Source organism: Manis javanica, chromosome 8 (genome assembly GCF_040802235.1).
Source record: "Manis javanica isolate MJ-LG chromosome 8, MJ_LKY, whole genome shotgun sequence".
In the NCBI taxonomy this organism is placed as follows: Eukaryota; Metazoa; Chordata; class Mammalia; order Pholidota; family Manidae; genus Manis; species Manis javanica.
In genome coordinates, this window is record NC_133163.1 from 38,330,700 (window position 1) to 38,356,136 (window position 25,437).

A 25,437-nucleotide genomic window follows, 5' to 3' on the forward strand; every position below is an offset into this window, starting at 1 on the left:
CCAAGTCCCAGGCAACTACTAATCTACTTTGTTTTTATAACCTGCCTTTTCTGGACATTCCATATAAATGGAGTCATACAATACAGAAAAAAGTTATGAGAGACAATGGTAATAACACTAAAATAGATCTGAGGCACCCTCAGCCAGTCTCACATCTGCAATGGGCTGTGATCTTGGGAAAGATGCTTTATTTCCTAGATTTCTATTTTCTCACCTGCAAAATGACAGAATATCATTTGGAAAGCTACCAATATTCCTTGCAGATAACATTCTAAATCAGGATCTTAGGGCACTCTCCTTAGTCACTCTCCTTGTACTTTTTATTAGTGTTGGTGTCCAACACACATGAAATTCATTTTATTTCAAATATATCTATGCTATAGACTTATCACAAATTCAAGAATCTAGCAATCATATCAAGCATATAGAAGGCACTCATTAAATATTTGTTGAGTCAAACTGAACTGTTCAGTTGGCCTCCACAAATAAGTTTGCTTAACTGGAGGATAAACTTCTATAAGATCTAAGGATAGTTTTTATAAATTTTGAACTATTTGCAAAATGTTGGATGAACAAGCTTCTTGTTGGAGATGATGTTCCTATATTTCTCAGTCTTGAAAGGACCCCTTGTCCTCTGCTGTCACTGCTAGAAAGAGCACAGATTGGTGAGGTTAGTCTCTTGAAGACAGCCTGCAACCAACAGTTAACACAAGTTTTAACCTGGTTTCTCCTGTGTTATATTATGAGGGAAGTATGACTCTTTTGTCTAATGAAATTTTCACTTATAGCCAGAAAACCATTCTAGAATAAATTATCAATCCATTGCACATGTTTCTGGTAATCTGACGAGGTCTTATTTATACTGGACCCCTTCTGTCTATGAATGAATATATCAGTGCTCTTAAATTAGAACTCTCCATCTATATCAATGCTAACAAGTGTTTTCCTTTCATTTGTTTACACAAGCTTCAAACTAAACAGGTAGTAAAGTTGTTCATTACTAAAGTGACTATTGCTACACATTTTATCTCCCTCATTAGTGGTTATCAAAATAAGGCCTCCTGGGGTCCTTGATGACTAGGCTCTTAGAATAGTAATGATTATAACATGACAACATCAATACTTCTGTGTCTGGCAAACATTAATAATCAGATCCCCCTAGGATCCCATCAAATGCAGCAGCTTTAATGGGATCTTTGTGGTTGCAAACATAAGTAGGTCAGGTGGAGTGGTAGGTGATGCCTCTCAGGTCTAAGGCAGCCAAAGTAGCCCTAATCAAAAACATTTGAAAATCCTCCTTTTACATTTCCTGTTTCACTGACAAGCAATTTCACATAAGAACTGGGAAATGCCAGTGGATTCAAATGTTCTTAACTAATTCTACATACACATGTGACCTATTTTATAACATTATATATAGTTACACAGATTGTATCCATTCGGTTAAACCAAAATGTTATATTTCTATTTTAAGCCAACAATGCCTGGCTCTTACTTTTTTCTCCTCTCCTCTTTCAATCTTTCCAATTTCTCACTAAAACACATGAAAGCTTGCTTGCTCAAGAATAGCAAATACCTCTGCAGTCTCATTAGTTAGCACCATTCAATTCAACCAGAATTTACTACCCTCACTCATAATGAATGAGATTCTACTTTCTAGTAGTAAATGCTAACATTTCCTTCCAAAAAGCTTATAGTATAAATATGAGTCCTGCAATAGCAGGCAATGGAAAGGAAAAGCCTCCAACTGATAAGAAAAATGATATTTCACATAGCATTCCCATTTCTAAACACAGTCCCACACAAAACACACATTTTGGTTAGCTTCAGATTCTTTGGGGAAATTCTAAATTGAACTGTTGCCCTAAAATGTTCTTAAAACTAATACCAGTTAGGCCTTCAACTGTAAAGCCAACCCAGGGGAAAAATAAAAGTTTCAAAGGACTCTGACTTCTTTCCAACATAAAATGATGAGCTACCAAGTACAGCTTTAATAAGCATTGCTTGTTTGGGAGAAGAGAGATGGAAGGATTTGGGAAGATCAAAGAGACTAACTTCAAGAAAAAAAAAAGACCTATCTGCTACAGAGTTCAGGTGCCACTGAGCACTTGGTCATACTTTCTATAATGTGCCTTATAATGCCCTGATTTGTATTTTGCTTCAAGATAATTTAAAAAGAAACATTTGAAGAGCTAATGCTCTAAGGGTAAGGCTTTCTCCATCACCCTCTCTTCATCAAGAAGCCTGCACTTTTGTGGGCTGCCAACCACAAGTCACCACACTAGGCAAGACTTCCTGGGGAAAAACAAAAGAGAAAAGCCATTTGTAAGCAGAGAGCGATTTCATTCTATAAAATGGACATTAATTGTTCCCAAGTATTAAAAGTTGTTTTGAGGATCCAGCACGTAGAAACTAAGAAAATGAGATATGAAATGTTTCTGGAATTCCAAAATCACATACTTCGAATACTTGTCACCTTGTTAAACCTCCATCAGAAAACCTAGAATAATACAGGCTTTTTTAAATGCCATAATATAGGCAAATATTATGAGAGCTTTTGTGAACAAGACATTTGCTCCTTTAAGTGGGATTTAAAGGAATGTAGATATTTTAATGGAAACATTTAACCATAGACACGCCCTTTTATTTTTTTACTTCAATCTGTCAGGTTAAGAAAAATGATGAGATTTTAAACCTGTTACTCCAATAAGTAGTTGAAAGCTGATTACTCAAATAGCTAGTAACATAAACTCATAGACACACACTTCACTGCAGAAACAGTGATCTTTGCTTCTATTATTCTACACAAACAATAACTCTTTTTCCTTGTCATTCACCCATCAACTGAATTTTTTTTCTACTTAAGGGTGTTTCTCGTTAAAGAGTAGATAGTAAGGACTGCTTCTTACAGACAAGAGAAGCACAAATCCCCAAGGTTCTCTGATAAATGTAACTTATGCCACTTATGGTATCTTCCAGACACCGTGTATCTCTGGAAGACATCACAAAGAGAGCAACTATTGTAATTACATCATTCCTTAGCATATACTGTGAAACATGCAAATTCTAAACTTACAAGCAATTTGCTCATCTGTAAATGAAAACAGCATGTTCTTCTCCACTGCATCACAATCTCTGAAAGCTACCCATAAAGTTGGTGAGATAGTTTACTATCCTCAGCTGAGGGATGTGTGTTTAAAGCCTCCTCAGATCATCCTGGGAACTCATGCTGAAAGACTGAAGACCCAAAGAACTTCAATCCACCATGCAATCAACATTGAGTGGGTGCTTCTCTGTGGACTGCCAAGGTTTACAGAGATCTTTCTGGAACTCTCAGTCATACAGTTCCATGGCATGGCTATTTCAAATGCTGGAAGGCTCCAAAGTTTCTGCCAAAATTAAAACTCAGAACTATGTACATTACATAGATGCATATGCGTATACCCCATTATGTTACAGAGTTGTTGCTAAAGTGAAAAATCATGAAGGAAACTCTCTGCAGCTTTTGAATTACTGTTGTGCATTTAGAGAGTTCTCAAACTTAGGTGTTAAATCTTTCCCCAGCAATTCATACTTACAGAGAGCTTCAGATTTGTTTTTATTAATATCCTAGCATCACAGAGGAATCTCAAATGTCACAAGAAGAATCTGTTTCTAAGGTAACTCACTCTATACCCTTATGTAAATAGCTCAGGAAGCAGAGCTGCTCATATTCCAACTGCAAATGTGCACAGATTTCTTGAAGGATTTTCAGTGTCCTCGCAGCCTTTTTGATATAATGTCTCCCATCTCCAGCAACCAGCCAGCTGTGTGACATGTTCATTTGCTGGGTCATATTCTGGAGCAGGGGACAGTAACCCATCATCTTAGTTGCAAGAAAACAAATAGCAAAGGATGGAGATTTTAAAGACACAGATCAATTCCCTTTGAGCAAAGAAAACAAGGAAATGGAGACAATAGGGTATAATTTAGAAATAAATTATCTTTGTGAGTAATTGTTGAAGCTGGGTGATGGGCACATTAGGCTCATTATACTGTTCTCTCTCTACTTCCCTGTATGTTCGAAAATTTCCGTAATAAAAACTTTCTTAACAAATGTAGATCTTCTCCCAACCTCCCTACCATAATACTCTGAAGGAAACAAGAACACAAACACAGATGTAAGTAAGCTCCTGTGATGGTTAATTTTATGTGTTGACTTGGCTGGGCCATATGAGGCCCAGATATTTGATCAAACATTAGTCTGGATATTTCTGTGAGGGTGTTTTTTGTGGATGAGATTAACATTTAAAATGGGTGGGCTTTGTATAAAGCAGATTGCTGTCTAATATGGGTGGGTCTCATCCATTCAGTTTAAGACCTTAACAGAACAAAGTCTGTTGGCCTTCGGACTTCAGCTGCAACATCAGCTTTTCCCTGGGTCTGTAACCTATAAGTCCACCCTGCAGATTTTGGACCTGCCAGCCTCCATAATCACGTAAACTAATCCCTTAAAGTAATTAATCAATCAGTCAATCTCTCTCTCTCTCTCTCTCTCTCCCTCTTTCCTCTCCCATTATCTCTCTCTCTCTCTCTCTCCATTTATATTGATGGAGAGAGAGAGAGAAATCTATATTTACATAGCTGGTTTTTATATAAACTATCTTTATAGATAGATATAGGTGCATATATAGATACATATCTATATACATAGGGTAGGATAACTGGAAAGTCCGTAGTGGGAGCTTGAATTAGTAAGAGTTCTCCAGAGAAACAGAACCAATATAATGTGTGTATCTCTCTTTCTCTACCTCAACAATGGGCAAGATGTGCTCAACTACCTAAAGTAAATCTCCCCATCCTATCAATTATTTTAGTACCTTATTCATTTGTAACAACTATAATCATTTTATTTGCTTCCTCCAGGTTTTTCTGTCTTTACCCCAAAATTTTAATTAATTAATTTAATTAATTTCTAGGAGAGTAGGAACTACATCTCTTTTTCATCATTTAATTTCCAGCAGTACATAGATTCCTAGCAGTAATACTGAATAAATAAGTGAATATTCTCTGACCAGTAACTTCTCAACTGAGTTCTTTGGAATTTGCAGCCCTCAAACAGGGTTCAATTAGTCATACTTTGATAGGCCCCTTAAGCGTATTCTCAATTATTTGTATCTTAATCAAATCACCAAAACAAGTAACTAGACATCATAAGGAGACACACCTACTCAAACAAACTTTCACAGCTCCTCAATTCTCAATTGTTCATCTCATTAGGTGGAACTGTATGAAACTTCCAGCCTACAAAAGCAGTAATTTCCATAGAATTCAACCTATTATAACACATAATTAAAGAAATGTGTATTCTATATGAATTAAGGCTTTAAAATTACATGAGAAGATACTCTTCAATTTGGGTTATTAAAAAGTGTGTCTCCCACTCTAGGTCCTACCCCTCAGTTGGTCTTGTTTTGCATATGCCTCACTGGGGAATCATCGAGGGGCTATTCCATTCATCCCACTTTTTCAGGACAAAAAGCACAAAGTGGGGGATGTATGTCAGGAGTTAGTTCTGAAGATCATCTAATCCACAGCTCTAAAACAAATAATTGCACAATACAGGAGTTCATAAATTGTATAAAAAGCATTTCAGTGACATTCATAATTTTTAAAAATACTATTAGACAAAGTGGAGAGGGGGAATATTGAGCTTTTTAATTTTACTCCAAAATATTTGATTCATTTAGAATTCAACTGAGTAGTCCAAGCCCAAATCCACTGCACAAACCTGCAGGTGAAGAAACCTGGACTCTGGGAACCGGTAAAATAAAACCCAGTGCTTAAGACAGCTACCAGAACCTTCTGGTAAGGTATGGATTTGTACTGCACTTACATTATCCTTAAAAACACTTTTTTCTGCGTAGATTTATTAATCATACTAAGTGTGAAATAGACAGAAGCTGATACTAGTTATTTACAGCTGTAAGATAGGCAAAGATAGGCACATGGCTAAGTGTCTTTCATCTCAAGGAGCCAAAAATAAATAAATAAATAAATAAGAACGAACAACCCATCCATATTTGCTGGCCAGTACCTTTTATATTTTCATTTTTTACATCTGTTTCAGATCTTGATTCATACCATTTTGTAATGTTGGTTATTACTCTTTCTTATGTGGACATTAGAGGAAAATGGAATGTAGTCAAAATCATTCAGAAAATACTGGAAGTTAAACAGATGGGGCAGTCAACCTGTTTCAGTCAAATTCACTAAAACTTTGTAGAACTCTCAGAATCTTTAGTATAAATTAGAATGGGTTTTAATTTGACAACTGAATAATCTTATAGACACTTTTTCCAAAGGTCTGTTTTCTAATCCATGGACAGTAGGAAACTGCTGATAGTCTCAGGGACTGTATGGGGTTCTGGGGAAGGAAGGCATCATGAAGGGAAAAGCTTGCTTGTTCACCAAGGTAGAGCTGAACTGAACTAACCAGGGAGAGAAATGTGAGGGGAAGCACCAGATGGGTGCCTTGAGGACAGGCACAAGGTGTATTTGGCCAGTACTAACACTGCTCAGGTGCTTCCCTTCCTGACCTGAAAGGAGAAGTTAGCAATGAACCTATCCCTTCTATGAGTGCCACTATGCACACCTTTAGATTCTTTTTAAAGCTGTTTAAAAATGGTTTGCTATGCCACTGTCACTCTCTATTTTGTTATAAGTAATTAGCAGTGGGATTTGGGCACTGGTGGTTTTTAAAAGCTTCTAAGGATTGATACCCAGTGTAGTTCAACTGGGCTTACAGTTGGACAGCACCTTGACTATTAATTACAATCTATATCAGAAACATCTGACAAGCTTCTGTTATGCCTTTTTGTAAGAATCATTCCAACCCCAGATCGGAGTGTGCAATACCACTATATGAGGAAAATGGAGAATCTTGCATCCAGTTCTTACCAACTATTCTAATTTGGATTGATTGAAAACCACTTCCAAATGATATTTCCATCTCCTCTTCCCCTATAGACTGAGAGAAGAACTTGCTAAGATAACCCTAAGACTCAAACAGGATTGCACAATAGGAATTAGGAGAAACCTAGTCCAGACTTAGCAATTTGCAAAGGAGGGCCTAAGGCCCAGAGAGGTGAAGTGAGCTTCCCAAAATATCATAGCCAATTAGTGGCAAAATTAAGCTCTGGCTGTCTGCACTGTGTCTCTTTCTACCACACCAAGCTGCCTTCCTTACTTCCTTACATTTGTCAAAATAAGAACATCCCAACTTCACTGAGAAATCAGTGCTCTGAGGATGATCATTAAGGCAAAATATAATAAAAGTTATATAAAATCTAGGATAGAGGTGATATTTTCAAAGACTTTTGATCAGTGATAATTTAACTTTTAAAAGGAGAAATGTCATAATGAAGGTGTTTGCTTCTTAGACATGATAATTTGGAGATTCTTCTGATGAAACTATTTTTAAAGCTCCCTTCATATGACCCCACTCTGAGTTGGAGACATGGATTTTTCAGGTTTCTTGAGCTAACAGCTTCTGGTTCATGCTTTATTGTTATTGTTTCAATGTTATCTTCAAATCTCAACTTATTTACAAGCATAATTCATAACAGTCTTCAAAATATTCAGATAACATGACAAACAAGACAAAAAGGAAATATAACTCCATCTAACCTTAGCTCTTATACCCGTTATGGTTTGCAAAGGAGAAAACATCACCAACCTTAATCTCCCATTTTAAGTAACGAACATACTGTGTCCATGTGTGATGTCACTCCTAGAAGCCATTACTGTGACTCATATTTTGTTAATGCTGTGCAGCGATGGGAAAGTTCTATTAGGACTTTCGCCATAGCCACACATGCTGGTATTGTTACAAAATTAATTCATTTATGTAGATCAGCTCTATAAAGGATGCATGGATAATCCCAATATGCAGATAAGAAAACTGAAGTGTATAATAGTTCCATAATTTTCCTAGGTCACACAATTAGTAACAGTCAACTGCTTAAGGGAGAAAAGTAGAATAGCCATGAGTCTTACTTCCATACCACCCCCTGACCAATCCCCCTGACCTATGTCCCAGCTGGGGTAGTAGTAGATAAACATTTGTAAGTCCCATATTTCATGGCAAACTCCATTTAAAATATTCCATTCTATTTTCAGAAGATAAGTCAGATGTCCCAAGTGGAGTTTTAAAAATAAGGCCATTGCAATAGCAGCAATGACAAATAGATTGCCAGGTGAAACAATTTATACCCTTCCACTATAGCCTATGGTTATTTAAGACATCCATGCACTCTTTTATAGTCTTCTTTTCAAAATTAGAGCCTAATTTCCCTTCCTGGAGTACTGGCTGGACTTAGTGAATGACTGGAACATGGTGGAAGTGACAATGATGACTTCTCAGTCTAGGTCATAGAAGAAACCGTGGTTTCCTCCTTGCTCTCCTCTCTTGGATCTCTCACGCTGGGAGAAGCCAGCTGCCATGCCATAAAGATATTCAAGGAGCCCTGTGGAGGGTTCCGTGTGGACAGGAGCTGAGGTCTTCTGCCATCCTGGAAGTGAGTCCATCAGATGCAGTCAAGCCTTCAGATGACTATAGCTGACAATCTAATTGTAGCCTCACAAAAATCACTGATCTTTTACCACTTAGCTAAGCCAATCTTCAATTCATGAATTTCAGGAATTAAAAAAAACATATTTATTGTTTCAAGCACTTAAGTTTTGGGGTAATTTGTTATGAAGAAATAGATAACACACACTTATCCTTCAATATGCCTTTAATTATAATAAAGTAAAAAAAGCTGAACCATGGCTACAAAGGCTGCCATATCAATAAGACAAATATTCTCCTTGGTCCAGTCTCACTTAGAACATACCCAGAAGGAAGGATGACTAGAGGGTGTTCTCAAGGCCATGCCCCTTCTCAAAAGGGTAATGTAAGATGGTTCCTCCACCTGTTATATCATGCCCCATATGGGCCATGGGAGACGAAGGTGAGGATCAGACTGATTAAAAAAAAAAAAAGAGCAAAGTTGTTACCTATAACTTAAGAGCACTGTCTTAAAACGTCCAGCTTCTGTGTGATGATAACCATCACTCTGTGATAACATCCTGTATCAAAAAGTTCTACATATCAGCAACTAAATAAAGAATGTATCCTTTAAGAGCAGGAAGCCAATTATTTCTTTATTTTCCCACATCAAACTGAAGGCATGTTGTAAATGATGTAGTAGATTCATTGAGCTTAAAGAGTAAAAACCTCCCTCTGGAAGAGTGACTGTTGCCATATGAGGCGTTAAGTGCCCCTGAGCCCTGGATATCTCAAAAACAGCGAACCAAAGTGAAATGTCAACGCTGCTCAAACATAATGAGACTAAAACACATCCAGCCTCTTGTCAATCAAAAGACATTTTTTTTCTTCAGGCATTAGTCAGAGGAAACAACGCAGACATCTAAAAAGCTAAGATGACAGGAAGTAGTGGTCAGCCTTTCCCCATCTGCTCTTCAAACTCTAAGAAGAGCATTACTTTCATAAAGCTAATGTATTCTTTGCTAATGTCCATTCATCATGCCCACCACAGCGGCAGCTGAACAGCTCATGTGTGATTTCTTAATGGAGCTCATCCTGGAAACAGTGACACTCCCCCTCTGACCCAAACCACAGCGAGCTGTCAAGCTCAGGAGAAGTGAAACTATGCTTACCCTTTCCTTCTAGGATTCCAGTCTTCTCTTCAGAGTGCTTTCTTTTCCTTCATTGCTCCAGGCATGGAAGGCTTCCTATTGTTTCAAAATAGAGCTTCTTGTTGATGAAGAGGAAGAGGACAACCAAAAAATCAATAAACACCCCAACTGCAGACAAGAAGCCAATGGCTTCTGGAGGGACTGGCAAAAAACACAAAGGAAAAAAATATCATCACTATTAAAGTGAAACAATTTTAGTTCTAACAACTGATCAGAATTATTAGGAATCTTTATGTTTATTAGAGTGCAAATACTCTACAAGTCCTGCTCCTGCTGGCATCCCCAATGCCACGTCCAGGGGAAAGAAGAGGCCGGTTGCCCGGTACATCCTGCTCAGATGGTTCCCCAGGGGGCTGACTTCCATACCTTCACACATGTGGTTTCTTCCACCTGGAGTATAGCTCCTCTTCCTCCTATTCTCAGCCTAATATTTCAACTTCAAGTACCCAAACTTATTAAGAGAAATACCCATCAAATGGATTGTGCTGGAAATGGTTGACCAGTGCCATAAAGGCAAGTCTTTTGAAAACACAGATGCCTAAAGCTTAAAAAGTAATAGCTTGAGACAAACTTTCAGACATAGACATTTATCATTATGAGCAATTGGAGGAAAAGTCATGTCATGGGTACATTTTTGCAAATCCAACTCTGCAATAGGATGGTGATGATGATTATCCATGGTGACAGATTCCAAATCCATGCCATCCATATAAGAAATTAGAATTTTATTTTGACTACTAAGATCTTAGAATTTGGGAACATGAAATTCCATCTTCCTCCTCTCTTCCTCATCAAAAATTCCTGAGCTTTAAGAGACTCTCATTAAGTACTACTCAGTATGCCTTAAAGAGTCCCAGCCATCGAGTTCAGCTATCAGGGACACATAACAGACCAGAGCTAGTTCAGGAAAGATACCTCTAAGGATATGACATTTAATGAAGCCAAGATGACATTCAGTGAAGAAATCCAGAAATCAACTTGCATAAAGGAATTAATCGCAGAGCAGGTGCCAACAGGAGTTATTCAAGGTAGCTGGGTATATGTGAAAGCTTATGAAAATGAATCTCCTAGAAGCAACTTCAATCCTTGGAGCAGATTTAATATGTGGATTAATAATATGAAGGGATAATATTCACTTCACCCTACTACCCAGATAAACAGAGAAAGAATGACTCGAACCAGTCCTAACCCCATGAAAAGTTAAAGAAAATAAATGGTACTATCTCGCTGAATCAATTCAGTGGAAAGCCAATAAAAGAAAAAACAAAACAAAACACAACAGGCAAGATAATAGCTTTGTAGCCTGCAAAATGATAATAATGCCTGCTGTCAAAGCCAACATATACCATTAAAAAAACAGTATGCACATGCTGATTATTTCCTCGCCCTTAAGGGGCGGCACAGGGGCAGTGCTTACTGGCATGGGTTCAGCAGTCACACTGCCTGGGAGGAAATCACACTCTACCTCTTATTATCTGTCTGGCCTTGGGTGAGTTACTTAACCTCTCTGTGCTTCAGTTTCCTAGGCAATAAAAGAAGATAATAAATACAGCTACATCACAGATTAAATGAGGTTAACACATACAACAGAATCCGTGTGGTACCTGGCACATAGCCAGGAGTAACCATCTTCCTCAGCATCACCATCATCTTTATAGAGCTGTTAATATTGCTAGGAATAATCAAATATGGGATGGATGTGTTACTCTTTGCCCAGTCTGTGTTCCAGACTCCATCTCTTTCCCTTTTGTCAAGACAGTTATCTCTACTTTTTGTCCCCTCAGTCCTGTACTTTCAACTACTTCACTTTGTGCATCCACCAGCTTTCTCATCTGTATTAAAAATGCACCTTTGCCCATCCTTTAAAAGCCTCTCCTCACCACTATGTACTCCTCAACCAAAGCCCTCTCTCTTTTTCCTTTTGCAACCATCTTCAGAGTGTTCCCTACACTCATCTCTGCTCTTTTACCTCCGAAGTCACTAGCATCCTTCACCCAGACTCCCACAGATCTCCATCTGCCCAGCCTTACCCTCTCAAATACCATCTCTAGAAAGTAGCCAAAGTGATCTCTAGACAGCAGCTAAGGCCTGATTTATTCGCCTGCCCTCCTGAAACCCTCTATAGTGGCTTGGAACCACAATTCATTTGGAACCGTAATGAATTACGGTTCCAAAAAGATACTTCCATCCTGAACCTAATAATGTGACCTCTTTGGAAACAAAGTTCTTTGCAGATGTAATTAGGGTAGGATCCTGTGAGGACATCATCCTGGATTAGGGTAAAGCCCCATATTCAAAGGTAAGTGTCCCTATAAGAGACTGAAAAGGAGAAGACCCAGAGAAGAGGGCCATGAGAGGACAGGGCAGAGTCTGGAGTCACGAAGTCTCTGGCTGAGGAATACCAAGGTTGCCAGCAACCAGAAGCTAGGAAAGAGTCATGAAACATATCCTCCCTCAGAGATTCCAGAGGAAACTGGCACCTTGTTTTTAGATTCTGGAGTCCGAAACTGTGAGAGAATAAATTTCCATTGTTTTCAGCCATCAACTTGTGGTAATTTATCACAGTAACCCTGTGAAACTAATATACCCTCCGATGGGTTTCCATTGCCTGTAAGACAAAATTTTAATTCTTAAACTTACTTTACAAGGCCTTACATGACATAGCTGTGGATCCCAGCCTTTATCACTCATCAAGGCCCAATATCAAACTCTTTGTTGCCAGTGTATCTACCAATTTCTGGGTCCCTACACATAACTCACCTCCAGACCTTTGGATGAGACAAATGCTCACCTCTCTTCCAGCTAACTCTGACACTGTATTCCCTCTGAAACCCTTTCTTGTCTCTCTTGACCAGGCTGGATGCTTCTACCATGTGTTTCCACCCACCAAGACCTTGACAGCTTTTTCAACACTTTTCAAATGTTAAATTTTAAACATCATAAGAACAAGGACTATGCCTCAGTTACTCATTGTACTCTCAACAGGGTAGACACTCAACAGGGTAACATAGGGTAGACAATAAATATTTGATGGTTGAATAAATTTTGAATTCATCTGTGTTACAACACATTAATAAATGTACCTATCAATGAAAACTTCAAGAAAGAAAAAGTATACCTCAAGTGGGTTGGTAACACTAACAAAACAGGATATGCATTACGTAAGATCTGGTCTTAGGAAAAAGACAGTTCTATTACTCTAAAGCAGAAATACTTGCACCTAGTAATGCCATTCAATGAAACTAAATTTTTATTTTTGAATAAAGCATATTTTTCCATCATAAAGCATCATGATGCTTATTACATAAAACTTGTAAAATATACAGAAAGATAAAGACAACCACTGTTAAAAATTTGTGCACTTTCTTCCACTCATTTTAACTACTTGGCCAACACTAAATTGTCTGTATTAACTTTACCTTTTCTGTCTGGTAAAATATTTTTATAAGATAAAAAATTCTTATTTTTGGTGATATTAAAGAAAAAATAAGTAATCTGTGCATGTAGTATATTATTTTTTAAATGATTATGTTGAATTTCACCACCCATCATTGTTAACATTTTGGCTTTGTTTTTTCTTACAATTTGTTTCTTAACAATTATTTTATATCATTGAAATACCATTTCATATGCAGATATTAGTGCAGTTAACATAAAAACATTCACAGATTCCAGATTGAAAACAATATGAAGAGATTATTCAATATAATCTCCAAAGGTACAAGAAAAAATGGGGGAGAAAAAGCCCTTGTGTTTTCAAAATAACTCTGCTTTTTGAAAATGGAAATATTTTTGTTAGTAATAATTCTCATAGCAATGACTTAACCATGGATAGCTATAAAATTCTTGGGTATTTGCCAATATTTTTTCTCCTCAAAATTAGGTATACATTAATTATTGTTACCTTTTAATCTTTAATGATCCATAAATGAGTGTGATGTTGTGGGTGTATTTTGTTGATTTTTCCTGGAACCTAGACTTCCAACATATCAATGCCTTTTTTTAAGCTTGGGGAGTTTTCTTCAAATATGTCTTTGATAGTTTCTTCTTCTGTTATAACTCTTCTTTTTTCTATCTTAAACTGGGTTACTATTTTTTTGGCTACCAACTTTTTCTTTTTTCCCTCTGCATTCTGACAGATTTTCTTAAATATGGCCTGCATGTTTTCATTCAGCTAAATAGGTGAAAGTGTGCTCTTAACCACTACACTATACTCACTACTATAAACCCTGAATATCTGAGTCAGTGGTAGACAGTGGAGGAAGATACTGTCTTACTCTCGCCTTTCAAGGTGAATGGTGGAGAACACTAGGAGTAAATAAAACCCAGCCAAAACAGACAGAAAGCTTAGTTTGGCAAGTATGGTTATTTCAACAGAGTTCATGTTCCTTCCAGAATCTATCAATTCCAATTTCATCCTTTTCTATGTGTTTATGGGTACTTACTGGGAAGCCTGAAGGGCTGCATGAGGCTGCTAACCAAATGCTATATTAAACTTCCAGTTAGCCCTACATGAGTACAGTATCAAAGAAATGACTAAGAAGTTGACAGTGACCCTAGACCTGAAGAACAGCTTAACTAGAGTTGTACACAAACTGCCCTCTTTAAAAGTGGTTTAAAATTCCAAACATAACCCAGAAATTTCACTTCTAGTATGTGTCCAAGAGATTTAAAAATACATGTTCACATAAAAACATAGATATGAGTGCTCATAACAGTACAACAGATTATAGCCCAAAAGTGGAAATAGCCCAAATGTCCATCAACTGATAAATAGGTAAATAAAATGTATTATATCCAATGGAATACTCTTCCGCAATTTAAAAAATGAAGTACTTATACATGCTACAACATGGATGAACCTTGAAAACACTATGCTAATTGAAGGAAGTCAGACGCAAAAGGCCACACACTAGATGATTCCATTTATAGGAAATGTCCAGAATAGCAAATTCACAGAGACAGAAAGTTGTTCTCAGGGGCTGGGAGGAGGGTGAAATGAAGAGTAACTGCAAATGGGTTTTCTATTTGAGGTAATGGAACTATCCTGGAATTGGATAGTAATGATGGTTGTACAGCTTGGTGAATATACTAAAAAAAACACTGAATTGCACACTTTAAGAGGGCGTGAATTTTATGGAATATGAAATTACTTAAAAAAAGCTTAAATTCCAAATATGACATTTTAATAAAGACTAGAAGGAAATATGAGAAAAATTATAATAGTTTTCTTAGATTTGGTTTGAAAGTTATTTTCTTCATATATAAACATTCTGTAATTTTGTTATTCAATATTAATAATTAAAAATGAAGTTTAAGTATTATAGGTTATGAGAATTGTAGTCAGCACAGTTCTTCCATCAATGTGTAATACTGAACACAGCAAGCCAACTGTTCCATCAGTATAAGCCAAAGAGAATTTGATGCTGCATTTGAGTTCTAAACAAAATTAGAAACATTGGCAAGGAAACTTAAAGTCATTTTGCATCCCATATATATGAATGCTATAGTGAAGAACAAGCATTACATGCATCATCTGCTACAGATGACAAGGGCACATATGTCAAGAAACTTAAGTGCCATCTGCAGAGTAACTCATTTAATTATTCCAGTAATTACTAAATTGAAAATCAGATGGCTATGAAGTTCGGTCACATAGTTCATATTGAAAACTTCCTCAAAGTTATATAGCTCATGTTCCATTGGATATCTCATCTGTTGATTTTCAAGCAATGGTTCAAGGAGAAGACAGAGCATACAATGACATAAATAGAGAAGCCTCTGCATGTCACACAGTCACTAGATGTTTGTAAATTTCATTCTGTGGTTGCTGAATAAGTAAAAAAAATTTTTTTTCAAGCCTAACAAATTGTAACCATGTGACTCACAACAAGAACTAGAAACAAGATGAGAGGAAGCTAAAAATGTATTTAATAAAATATTAAGAGGTGAGGGGGATCAGAATTAACTGAGCAATGACAATATAAATAATTTAAAAGTAAAATTATAGTTTCACAAGAATAAACTTTCTTGGTAACACTCTGAAGAATGTAAGGAATTTCATTAAAAATATGAGGAAAGTGTGAGGTAGATCTAAAATCCTACTCATTTGTATACCCCTACCATCTTTGAATCCATCAACCTGGAAGTCCTGTTTTCAGGGATATAATTTCAATTTCATTCATCCCTTTAAAAAACAGCATGACTTTGAAATTGTTTCTATGGTGTTCTCAAGCATGGTCATGCACCAGAATTCCCTGACTTGTACTTAAGCTTGTTCACCTAGAATTCTGGGGTTATCTAATGAACTGTATAGTGATTATAGACAACACTACTGTATTATAAACGTCAGAGCTGCCAAGAGACTAGATCTTAATTGTTCCTACCACAGATAAAGAAATGACAGCTATGTGATGGGATTGATGTTTTAGCTAACAATCAGTAGTAATCACATTATAATTTGTAAATGTATCAAAACAATATGTTGCATACATTAAACTACCCAATGTTATATGTCAATTATATCTCAATAAAAATAAATTTCAAAAAGCATTCAGGATTGCCTGGGCATGCCTCATCCTCCTCCAGGGATTCATCTACCTGAGGATGCCAGGAGATTCTCAGGAAGGACAGTGAACAAGGTTGATCAAGAATGACTGGAGTGGAGCACAGGTGTCTACCACTCAGGTTGACACAAAGCCAGACTGCTTTGGTCCCAGAGCAAGAAGGTGACAATAAAAACTGTAGCATTACATATTAACAGCTTTTGCAAATCAAAATGTTTTCAAAGGCAATTTCAGCACAGTAAAGTTGAGGCCCTTGACCTATAGCTTATGTTCAGACTTTCTTTGCAACCACCCAAAAGAACACAAAGTAAGAAATGAGAAACTTTTAAGAGCAGAATGAACACCAATGAGCCAACTCCATACACAACTACTTCAGAACACAAATTCAAAATATCTGTATAAACAATTAGACTCATTTATTTCATTACTTAAGTTTTTACAACCAACTACAAAATTTTAAGTCACTTCAAAAAATTAGTACAGGAGAAGTTAAACTGAAGGCTTCAATTTTCCTTTTTTCCTACAGTCATGATTCTGGGACTAAAAAAAATGAAAGAATGAAAGAATGAACCCTTTGGTACTTACCAGTACATTATTTTGTCAGTGTCCTAAATTTAGGGCTAGTTGGGCATCATAACCTCAATAACCTTCACAATAGTCAACCATTTTCCTAAAAATTTCTAAGACTATGAATTATAAATATTATATATATATTTAAAGTAAGGAAATGGGTAGTTCCACTGAAATTTTCTTCCTAGTAATAGCTAGCAGGGATATGTTAACTACATATTCAAACAAATTCTTTGGAAGGAAAAAATAGACCTTTCAAAAAATAGGAAAAATTGGCTTAATGAAACCTAAGTGAGATTTTAACATGTTCCAAAATAAAACATAGCAACATATGGAGTCACTAGCAACCAACCATTTCTCAAAATACTTGAGAACACACAGCATTTGGGGGTTTACATGGGGCGCTATCTTTAATACAGTAATATATGTGTGTTGAAATGTGTCCATCTTCTTCTGAGAATTAAGGAAACCTAACCTGTCTGCTTTACATAGTTAAAATTCTCCCTTAGCAGTCACACACACACACACACACACACACACACACACACACACACACACACATGCTTCTAGAAGCCAAGAATTTCATCAAGCTTACTGTACTTTCCTGTAATACTCAGGTGGTTAGGTCAGAGCAGTATTCAATGATGAAAATGGCTGAAATGCACCAATAGGTCCACGGAGGACATCTGTGAGACTTTCTGTGCTTTTCTGAGTTTCCCTGAATACGTCAGCTATTCTACACTGTCCCCAACCTCTCCATTTTCCTACATCTTCCCAGATGGGGACAAGGAGGGAAAAAAAGCAAAAGGAATCAGATGATGTTGGTAGTTTATAAGGCTACAGCCAATATTTTGGATTGTTGGCCGTTTAATGGCATGCTTATGTTGCTGAATTTAATTGAGCACTATATGCCTTGTACAATTTATATGTTCTCTGCCAGATAAAATTAATCAGTTAGCATGGATATCATTCATTAAAACTTGAATATCACTGAACTTATTATCATTATATGATAAAATGAGGAAAATATCCCAAATTAAAGCATGTCATGTTGAAACATCAGAGAATGCACACTGATATGATTTCCGTGGAACAGTTGTTAAATCAATGTGGCAATTTACCTTTCAAGTAAAGGGAATATTTTTATAAATGAGAGAGATTGAGAGGTGAGTCTACTTCAGACAGACAAAATATCTCAGAAGAAAGATACTCAACTTTCTTCACCTCTCCAAAACATATGCTTTTGGAGTGAAATATAATTTTGATTTGTTTATAGCTTCTTTATTTTTCAACTCAGGAAGACTGCCCACATGTTGAGACTGAAATTTTAACAGAATTGTTTTTTGCCAATCCAATACCCTCAAATAAACAAAACAAAACATATTTTTGCCATCTAAAATAAATATTTTTTAAAAGATTATTATAAAGATTCTTCAGATTTTAACTATTGACCCCAAAAAGTAGTGTGTAGAACTTTGTGCTCAAAGACTAAACAGTATATGGGAAATCTAGAAATAGGAAGAAGATTTAAGGGCCCTTTAGAGCTCTAATTTTTCAAACAATACAAATGTTTTCTTGTTTTCAGAAAGTTATCCATTCATAAAGACTCAAGTTTACACTTTTACTAAGAATTGGTTGGTACCACTCAAAATTCACTGACATTTCCACTACGAGCACAATGCATATAGCCCCAGCACTCAGACTGGTGATCCAGTGTTAGTATTCCATTCTCAAGCTCTGACCTCATGACAACCATTTAGGTAATAAGGACTGAACAAAATTATCATTGTATTCAAATAAAATAGGCATCTTTTACCTATTCTAGTTCCTCAGTAGAAACTAAGAAGCTTCTCTGGAGTTAATTTCTGAATAAAACCCCCTTGCAAAACAGATGGGATCCTAATCGATTCTCTGACTTCTCTGGTACAAGTATTTACCAGCTCTTTTTAATTACAAAACACACACACACACACACACACACACACACACACCAGCATGAACTGTCTGTTTTACTGTCTGTGCTAATTTCATTTCATTATATCCTTGGAGTAAGCTATTATTTTCCCACTGGTTCCCATGGCATTCTTCATTATCAGCTGCTAATTGTCTAGCATTCACATAGGACTGTGAACCACGTAGGCTGCTGCGTGGGCTGAAGTTCTAGGGGAAGCTGAACAGCAACAGGACTCAGCTTTGTTATTATTGTGACATGTTAGAAAGTTTCCACCCACTTACGTGCCCACATGCTCTGCTGCAGAGCATCCATAGCCAGAGGGGCTGTGTTTTGAAGCATGGGAGGCCATCTGCACTAGGCGTCTCACTTGGTGATCATCATCGCACATCAAGCGAAGATTACATGGGGCCAAACCATCGGAGCCATGAAAACCAGAGGTCTGCTCCACAGGCAGGCATGAGTGCTGATCTTAAAATACAACTACGGCAGGTCTGTCTAAATCTGTTCCTTTATTCCTAACCTTGAGCACAAGCACCTGATTTAGCCTAATTACTCCCTCAAACTTCTCCCCATTTACCCTTCCAGAATCAAGGCCAATTTAGAGATTTGAACATTTTTTTTCAAAGATTTAGAGGTTAATTTCTATATGCCTTTTAAATAGATTTTGAGATGTACTGCTCCTGGAGACTATTCCCAGTGAAGATTTGGATATCTGGAGCTAATTACATTTGACCTTATAAATTCAGAACATGCCAAACAAAAGCTATTATTACAAGAGCCAAAACAACATGCAACAATTTACACATTTAGGTCAAGAGGGAGCTGTGGAAGTCTCTTAATTAGCAAAGCAAACAAGGACTACGAAAGTGGGGCTTTGAGGCATAGAAAGCGGTGCTTCTATTCCAGTGCTTTGCAGGCACCATGTTGCAAAGTTTTGCAAAACAAAGCTCTGATTTCGTAGCATGCTACGGGCTGATCACTGTTACCAGAAAATTGTGCCTCTTGAGAGACCTGTGTCTCCTCCAGGCACATCCTCTCAGGGTTTACAGACACTCTTATTAGATCAGAGTCACAGGGGAGCTACATTTCTTTCGTGGGTTAACCCAGATTATTCTAATGCTGTGAAACAAGAAAGCGGTAGGATGATGGCTTCGTGCTGAGCTTCACTTCTGGTCATGAGGCCACCAGAGCTCACATGTTAATCCAGGGTTTTGAAGTTTAACAGTATGGTATTTAAAGTTTGTCTAGAGAAGCTCAGACTCTGGAGGACCTAATTACATTTCAATCTAATTCAATCTAATTAAACCAACCAAAGGCTGAAAGTTGGAGAGAGTACATGCTAAAACAGCATTTGGCCCTGAGTTGAGAGGTTCGGGTCTAGCACCTTGTGACCCACCTTTATAACTGAGGGAGATGTGAGGAGGTCCTGATGGCAGGGTTGTGTCTTGATTGCATGACATCTATGTGCTCTTCCAGTAATAATACATGAGATAAATCAGGACATCAACTTTTATATTATAATGGTTAGCCCAGGAACTAGAACGAAACTGTATCAATAGAACTATAGTCAACCTTGTATCTGGGGGTGGTTCCACTTAGGATAAAATTGTGGGTCAAAAGGTTACGTGGTGAGCAATGAATAAATGCACAAAAAGTTGAATCTTCTTGAGGCCTATTTCCACCCACCTACAGGGTAGATAACTCAGCTATCTACTCCCAAGGATTCCCTCGCTCAGATCCCAGAATAGCCACTTAAAATCAGAACACCCAAACCTCTGGACAGAGTGAGGCCTGACATCACATGTCCTTATTCTTCAATATTTCTTCCTATGTGCCTAAGTCATCACCCAAATCTGCTGATTTAGGTTTCTCTTGCTATCCCTTCAACCTCTTTTTCAAAGCTTCACTTCTCTTCTCACCTCTCAGAGTCTTTATATTCTTCAAGATTCTATGTGTGGGTCCTATTCCCACATTAACAAGCATTTTAATGAGATATTTTATATATCTCATGGCTTCAGCCACCATTGAGGGCTGCCAAGTATGTATCCGTAAGACAAGCTACTCTGAGCACATATATCTCTACCAGGATGTCCTGCGGGCAATCCCAAAATTATCAAGCTAACAACTTAACTCATTATCCTCCTCAAATGTCCTCTGAAGCCCCCCAAATGTCCACCATTCATTCTTAGAACAGTGCTCCAGTTAGACCCTTCCCAGCCTGGCCTGCTTCAAGAGCCTCCAAATGGATGCTGTCTTCCATCTCCTTCCCATTTTGCTTATTTTTAAAAGATTTTTTTTTAAGTCTAGCTCAAATTTTCAACTGTTTAATTTCTAAAAAATGTAATTTGGATCTCTAGTAGAGAGGACTTATCTTAGCTAAACTATTTTAATACACTTACAGGATAATGAGGTTCAGAGAGAGGCCATCTCATGAGCATGGTAGAACATTGATAACCACATGTAGTCTCTGCTGGATACTGCTAGGCCCCCCACAATGCCAATTCATTCTGCCACCCCCTAACAGGTAGTCATATTAACCTCAGACCCACAGGTATGCATAAAGGTTTCTAGGACCCTCCACTGCTTAAGGATTAAAGCTCAAACTGTTACCATAACATTGGAGACCCTTTCCAACTTAGTCTCAAACCACCTTTCCAGTCCAATCACCAAGCATAGCTCCTAGGTACACTGGGCTGAGCTTTACCAGATACTCATTGTTCTCTGTACATGCCATGCACTTTGAAACCTCTCTGCAATTCCACCTACTAATCCCTCTCCTTGGAATGATCTTTTCCAACAGGCAAAGTCCAGCTAATCTCCTAAGGACCCTCTGGAAAACCAGCTCCTCTGCAAAGCCTATCCCTGTCCCATAAAGCAGAACATATGACAGTTCCTATGTACAGAGCTTGTATCTTTACACTTAACTCATAACATTGCATCACTCTTAGTTTAATCCAGCTGAACCCCACTAGATTGTAATTTTACTGAAAACAATAAAGTGTCTTCTTATTCATCTTTATATTCTTGATGCTTTGCTCATAATAGATCCATAATGCATGCTAGTTTAATTAAATTAAAAGTGATAACCTCTAAGATTTTGTTTTCCTGATGGGGTTATTGCATATAAACTATCACCAAATTAGACTATAGAGTAAGTCTGTGTAAGATTGAGTCTTGTGTATGGTATGTCTCTGGTGGCTTCAACAAGCATGTTGTTCTACTGCTTTTGCATTACAGTTTAGACCCATCAGTGTTTCAGGGTTTACAGTCAACTCTCAAATGTGCAGGCTAGAAAAACTATCTTAAAACTATTCATTTAGGAGGAACCCTGGAGGACATTGGTTCAACCCTTCATTTTACAAAAATAAAGGCTGAAGTCTAAAAGGACCAAGAGATCTTCCCCAAATACCCAATAATCAAATAATATGGTGGCAGAGCTGAGACCAGAGCTCTGGTTTCTCCGTGCGCTGTGACAATGCTGATTTCACTGCACTGCTGCTTCCCCCTGACATCCTCTCATAGAATCAGAGCATCTGCTCAACAGGGCCCTTCTCTCCACCAAGGACCTCCAACATCTCAGTAAATGAAGGGATCCAAGATAGACCAACCCTGACTGACAACCATCTACTTGAACACTTTCGGTGGCTGGGAAGCTCCCTCCTTTGCCAATAATCCATTCTTTCCTTGTCCATGTCACCTGGGTAGCAGTCTTCTTCACAGAAAAAGCCAGTATCAACCCTGCCAATAGCTGAAGACAGCACTTATGCTTTCCAATTATTTTCTCTAACCTAAAGAACTGGTTTCTTCAACTATCCCTTAAAACAGATGGTTGTAACTCCACAATCTTACTAGTTGCCCTCCTCTGCCCCACATAGTATGAGCTAGTCCTAAACAACTTTTGGCTTTGAAAAGAGAACAGAAATAAAGCCTCTGTAAAATGTCCTTCAATGCCCATCTCTCTAATTATTTCAAGACAAAATTGCCATTTCCATCAGCTCTATAGGATGTCCAAACAGTAATATGTTCATGATACATAATATATGTAGGGCCCATCAACAGAAAACATTACCTAAGAATGTTCTTTTTTGAACCCATTTCTATGTGACAGAGACCTAAAGATGAGAAACTACAACTGGATGCAAGTATCTAAGAAAAAAACCTTGAGGGCCACAATCACCTAGAACGAAAGCAATGAAACCAAAACTTTTCAAACTGAATTAAAATACCTCAAGACATTCTCTCCTATTTTTCTCTTCTTATCCCCCATCCCAAGGTTAGGAAAGCACTCACTAAAATATCATTTCAGAACCAAAACTATTCTGTCCATATCTTTGATAAGATCACAACCATCTGAACTCCTGCAGAGATGCTGTTTCAGAATCCTACTGTGAGTAGAAAAACAGGAGAAATTTCTCTCTCAGCTTCTCTAACATCTCTTCCAGCTAAACTTTCATTATTTAAACCCAGTGGAGTCCCATTTTGATAACCCCACTCATATTTCCACTAAAGAGAGCAAAGATAGAACAGAGCTTGTCCTCCCCCATGGAAAACCACGCTGAGATTATTCCTTCAATAATTCAACTGTTTACTGAGCACCCACGCATGACAGGACTTGATTCCTAACTCCAAGAAATTTAATAAAGATTGTAAAGGAAGTCTTCATACATAGAAAATTTGTCCAGCACAGTACAAGGCTTAAAGAAGGGGCTAAAAGGGCCACCTGTTGTAAAATAAAAAATATTTAAAAGGTTGAATGACTCAGCAAAAAGCACTCCAAAAACTTGATTTTAAAAGATCCCATTATCTGCATCTGTAAGCAATTCCTTATCTTATTCATAGTTTTAAAATTAAAATAAGACCAATATCTGAAACATAATTTATAGAATATATCTTGTCAAATTGCAGGCAGGTAGTATGTTCTGCCAATTTTTTGAACATCTTTAATATTGGTAAACAAATTAGGTTGACTGATGAGTAGTATTTTTGTGTATGTGGCCAAAGAAGCCTTTCCTGGCAAAGGCAAGGGACTTCTTCTGCCCTAGGATGATTTTCTTATCTGGTTCCAGATACTTTCTGAAATGCTTGTTGACTTGTTTTCTGATACCATCTTTAAGACAAGTCATTCCAATTGTCCACAAACTAGCAATTAAGAGCCTGTCCCCACATTTCACTGAGGCAGATGCATCCACACTCAGTGTGAAGAAAGGGGAACATTTGCAGCCTGGGGAATGGGTCTGTCTACTATGCTGAGGGATGGAGACTGGAGAGGGGATGCCAAAGTGAGCCATGGAATATGAAGGAAAAAGGGAGATTCTGTTTGACTAGGTAAGGGGGAAGCCACAGGCTGAGAGAGATGCTGAGCAGGAAGCTCCATCTCACAGAAAACAGGAGCATGCTGAGGAAGGGAGAAGGATCAAGAACTTTCATAAAGTCAAAGGGTTGCAGAAAGAACCCCAGATTGCAGGGAAGAACTGGAGGGTTACAAATGCCAAGTTTTTTTTAAATACCCAAAACTGTCACTTCTTCCCCAAAGTAAAGAATGACCTGGAGTGAAGACACTGGTTATAGACTGGAATTACTCCTGATTTATATGTGAGTTGGTGCCTTAATGGTGGAGCAGTGAATCTCAGAGCTTTTAGGGATCCTGGGATGATGGAGTGTCTCCCTGGGGGTCACTAAGGCAGGCTACAGGTGCAGGGAGAGGAGCTGGAGTTTGTGTGACATGACCGTGATCATGCAGAAGCCTGATTTACCTCAGAGAGGCAGAGAACCTTACCTCTGACAGCAATAGGAATGTATTTGTCCTGTAGATTTCAACTAAGACAACAAGAAGAGGTCCTCTTGCCAACCGCCACTGTGATAGATCATCCTAAACTTTCCCTTGGGTCCTAACAGGCTCCTGGCTCCAAAAAGGCTGTACTTCAGCAAGGCACAAGGGCAAAAGTCTCTGCCAGGCCTGGAAAGCCCCTCCTTTCTATGCGGGCTTCAAGGGCCCAGGTGGCTGTGGAGGGAACTGTCCTCCAGGTACCAGCCTGGGGTGAAGGCAAAGGCTCAGGCCAGCCTGTCTGCGACTGTTCTGGGACAACGGCTCCCCAGACAGGCACCGCCTGTAGATCTTGTCAACCCTTCTAGCTGTCAGTCTGATAAATGGGCAACTGGGCTGAGGAGGATTCCGGGGAAGCCTGCCCACCCCTACATGGGTTACAAAAGGGAAACCTGGTTGGGGGGAACATGGCAAAGCAGCCAAGCAAGACCTGATCTCTGGGGAAGCTACTCTGAACAAAGGCCAGTGTAACAGCAACCATTATATTCTACATGTACATGGCCTTAGCTATGTACCAGGCACTTTACACTCACTTACACCTCACAACAGTCCTCTGAGGTTGGAACTATTGTTATCATCATTTAACAGATGAGAGAAAAAGTGGGGTTTCGAGAGTCACCTATCCGAGGCTGCAGAGAAGCGCTGGAGGCAGGATTTGGCCTGGGCAGTCCAGCCTGAGTCTCCAGGTTGGACCATTCTTCCAGACTGCCTCACCATGGGTGTTTTGAGGCTAGAATTCAGTAAACGCTGTCAGCAGGGTGCAGGTGACTGTGAGGAAAGCA

At 38.1% G+C, this 25,437-nt stretch overlaps 1 protein-coding gene across 1 annotated transcript in view; it reads right to left on the reverse strand.

Moving 5' to 3' along the window:
• Positions 1 to 25,437, reverse strand: part of SYT16 (synaptotagmin 16) — a 159,309-nt gene that overhangs the window by 129,977 nt on the left and 3,895 nt on the right. Inside the window, 1 exon segment of the mRNA XM_073241696.1 lies at positions 9,703 to 9,882. Within this exon segment, the coding sequence (XP_073097797.1) occupies positions 9,703 to 9,882 (180 nt within the window).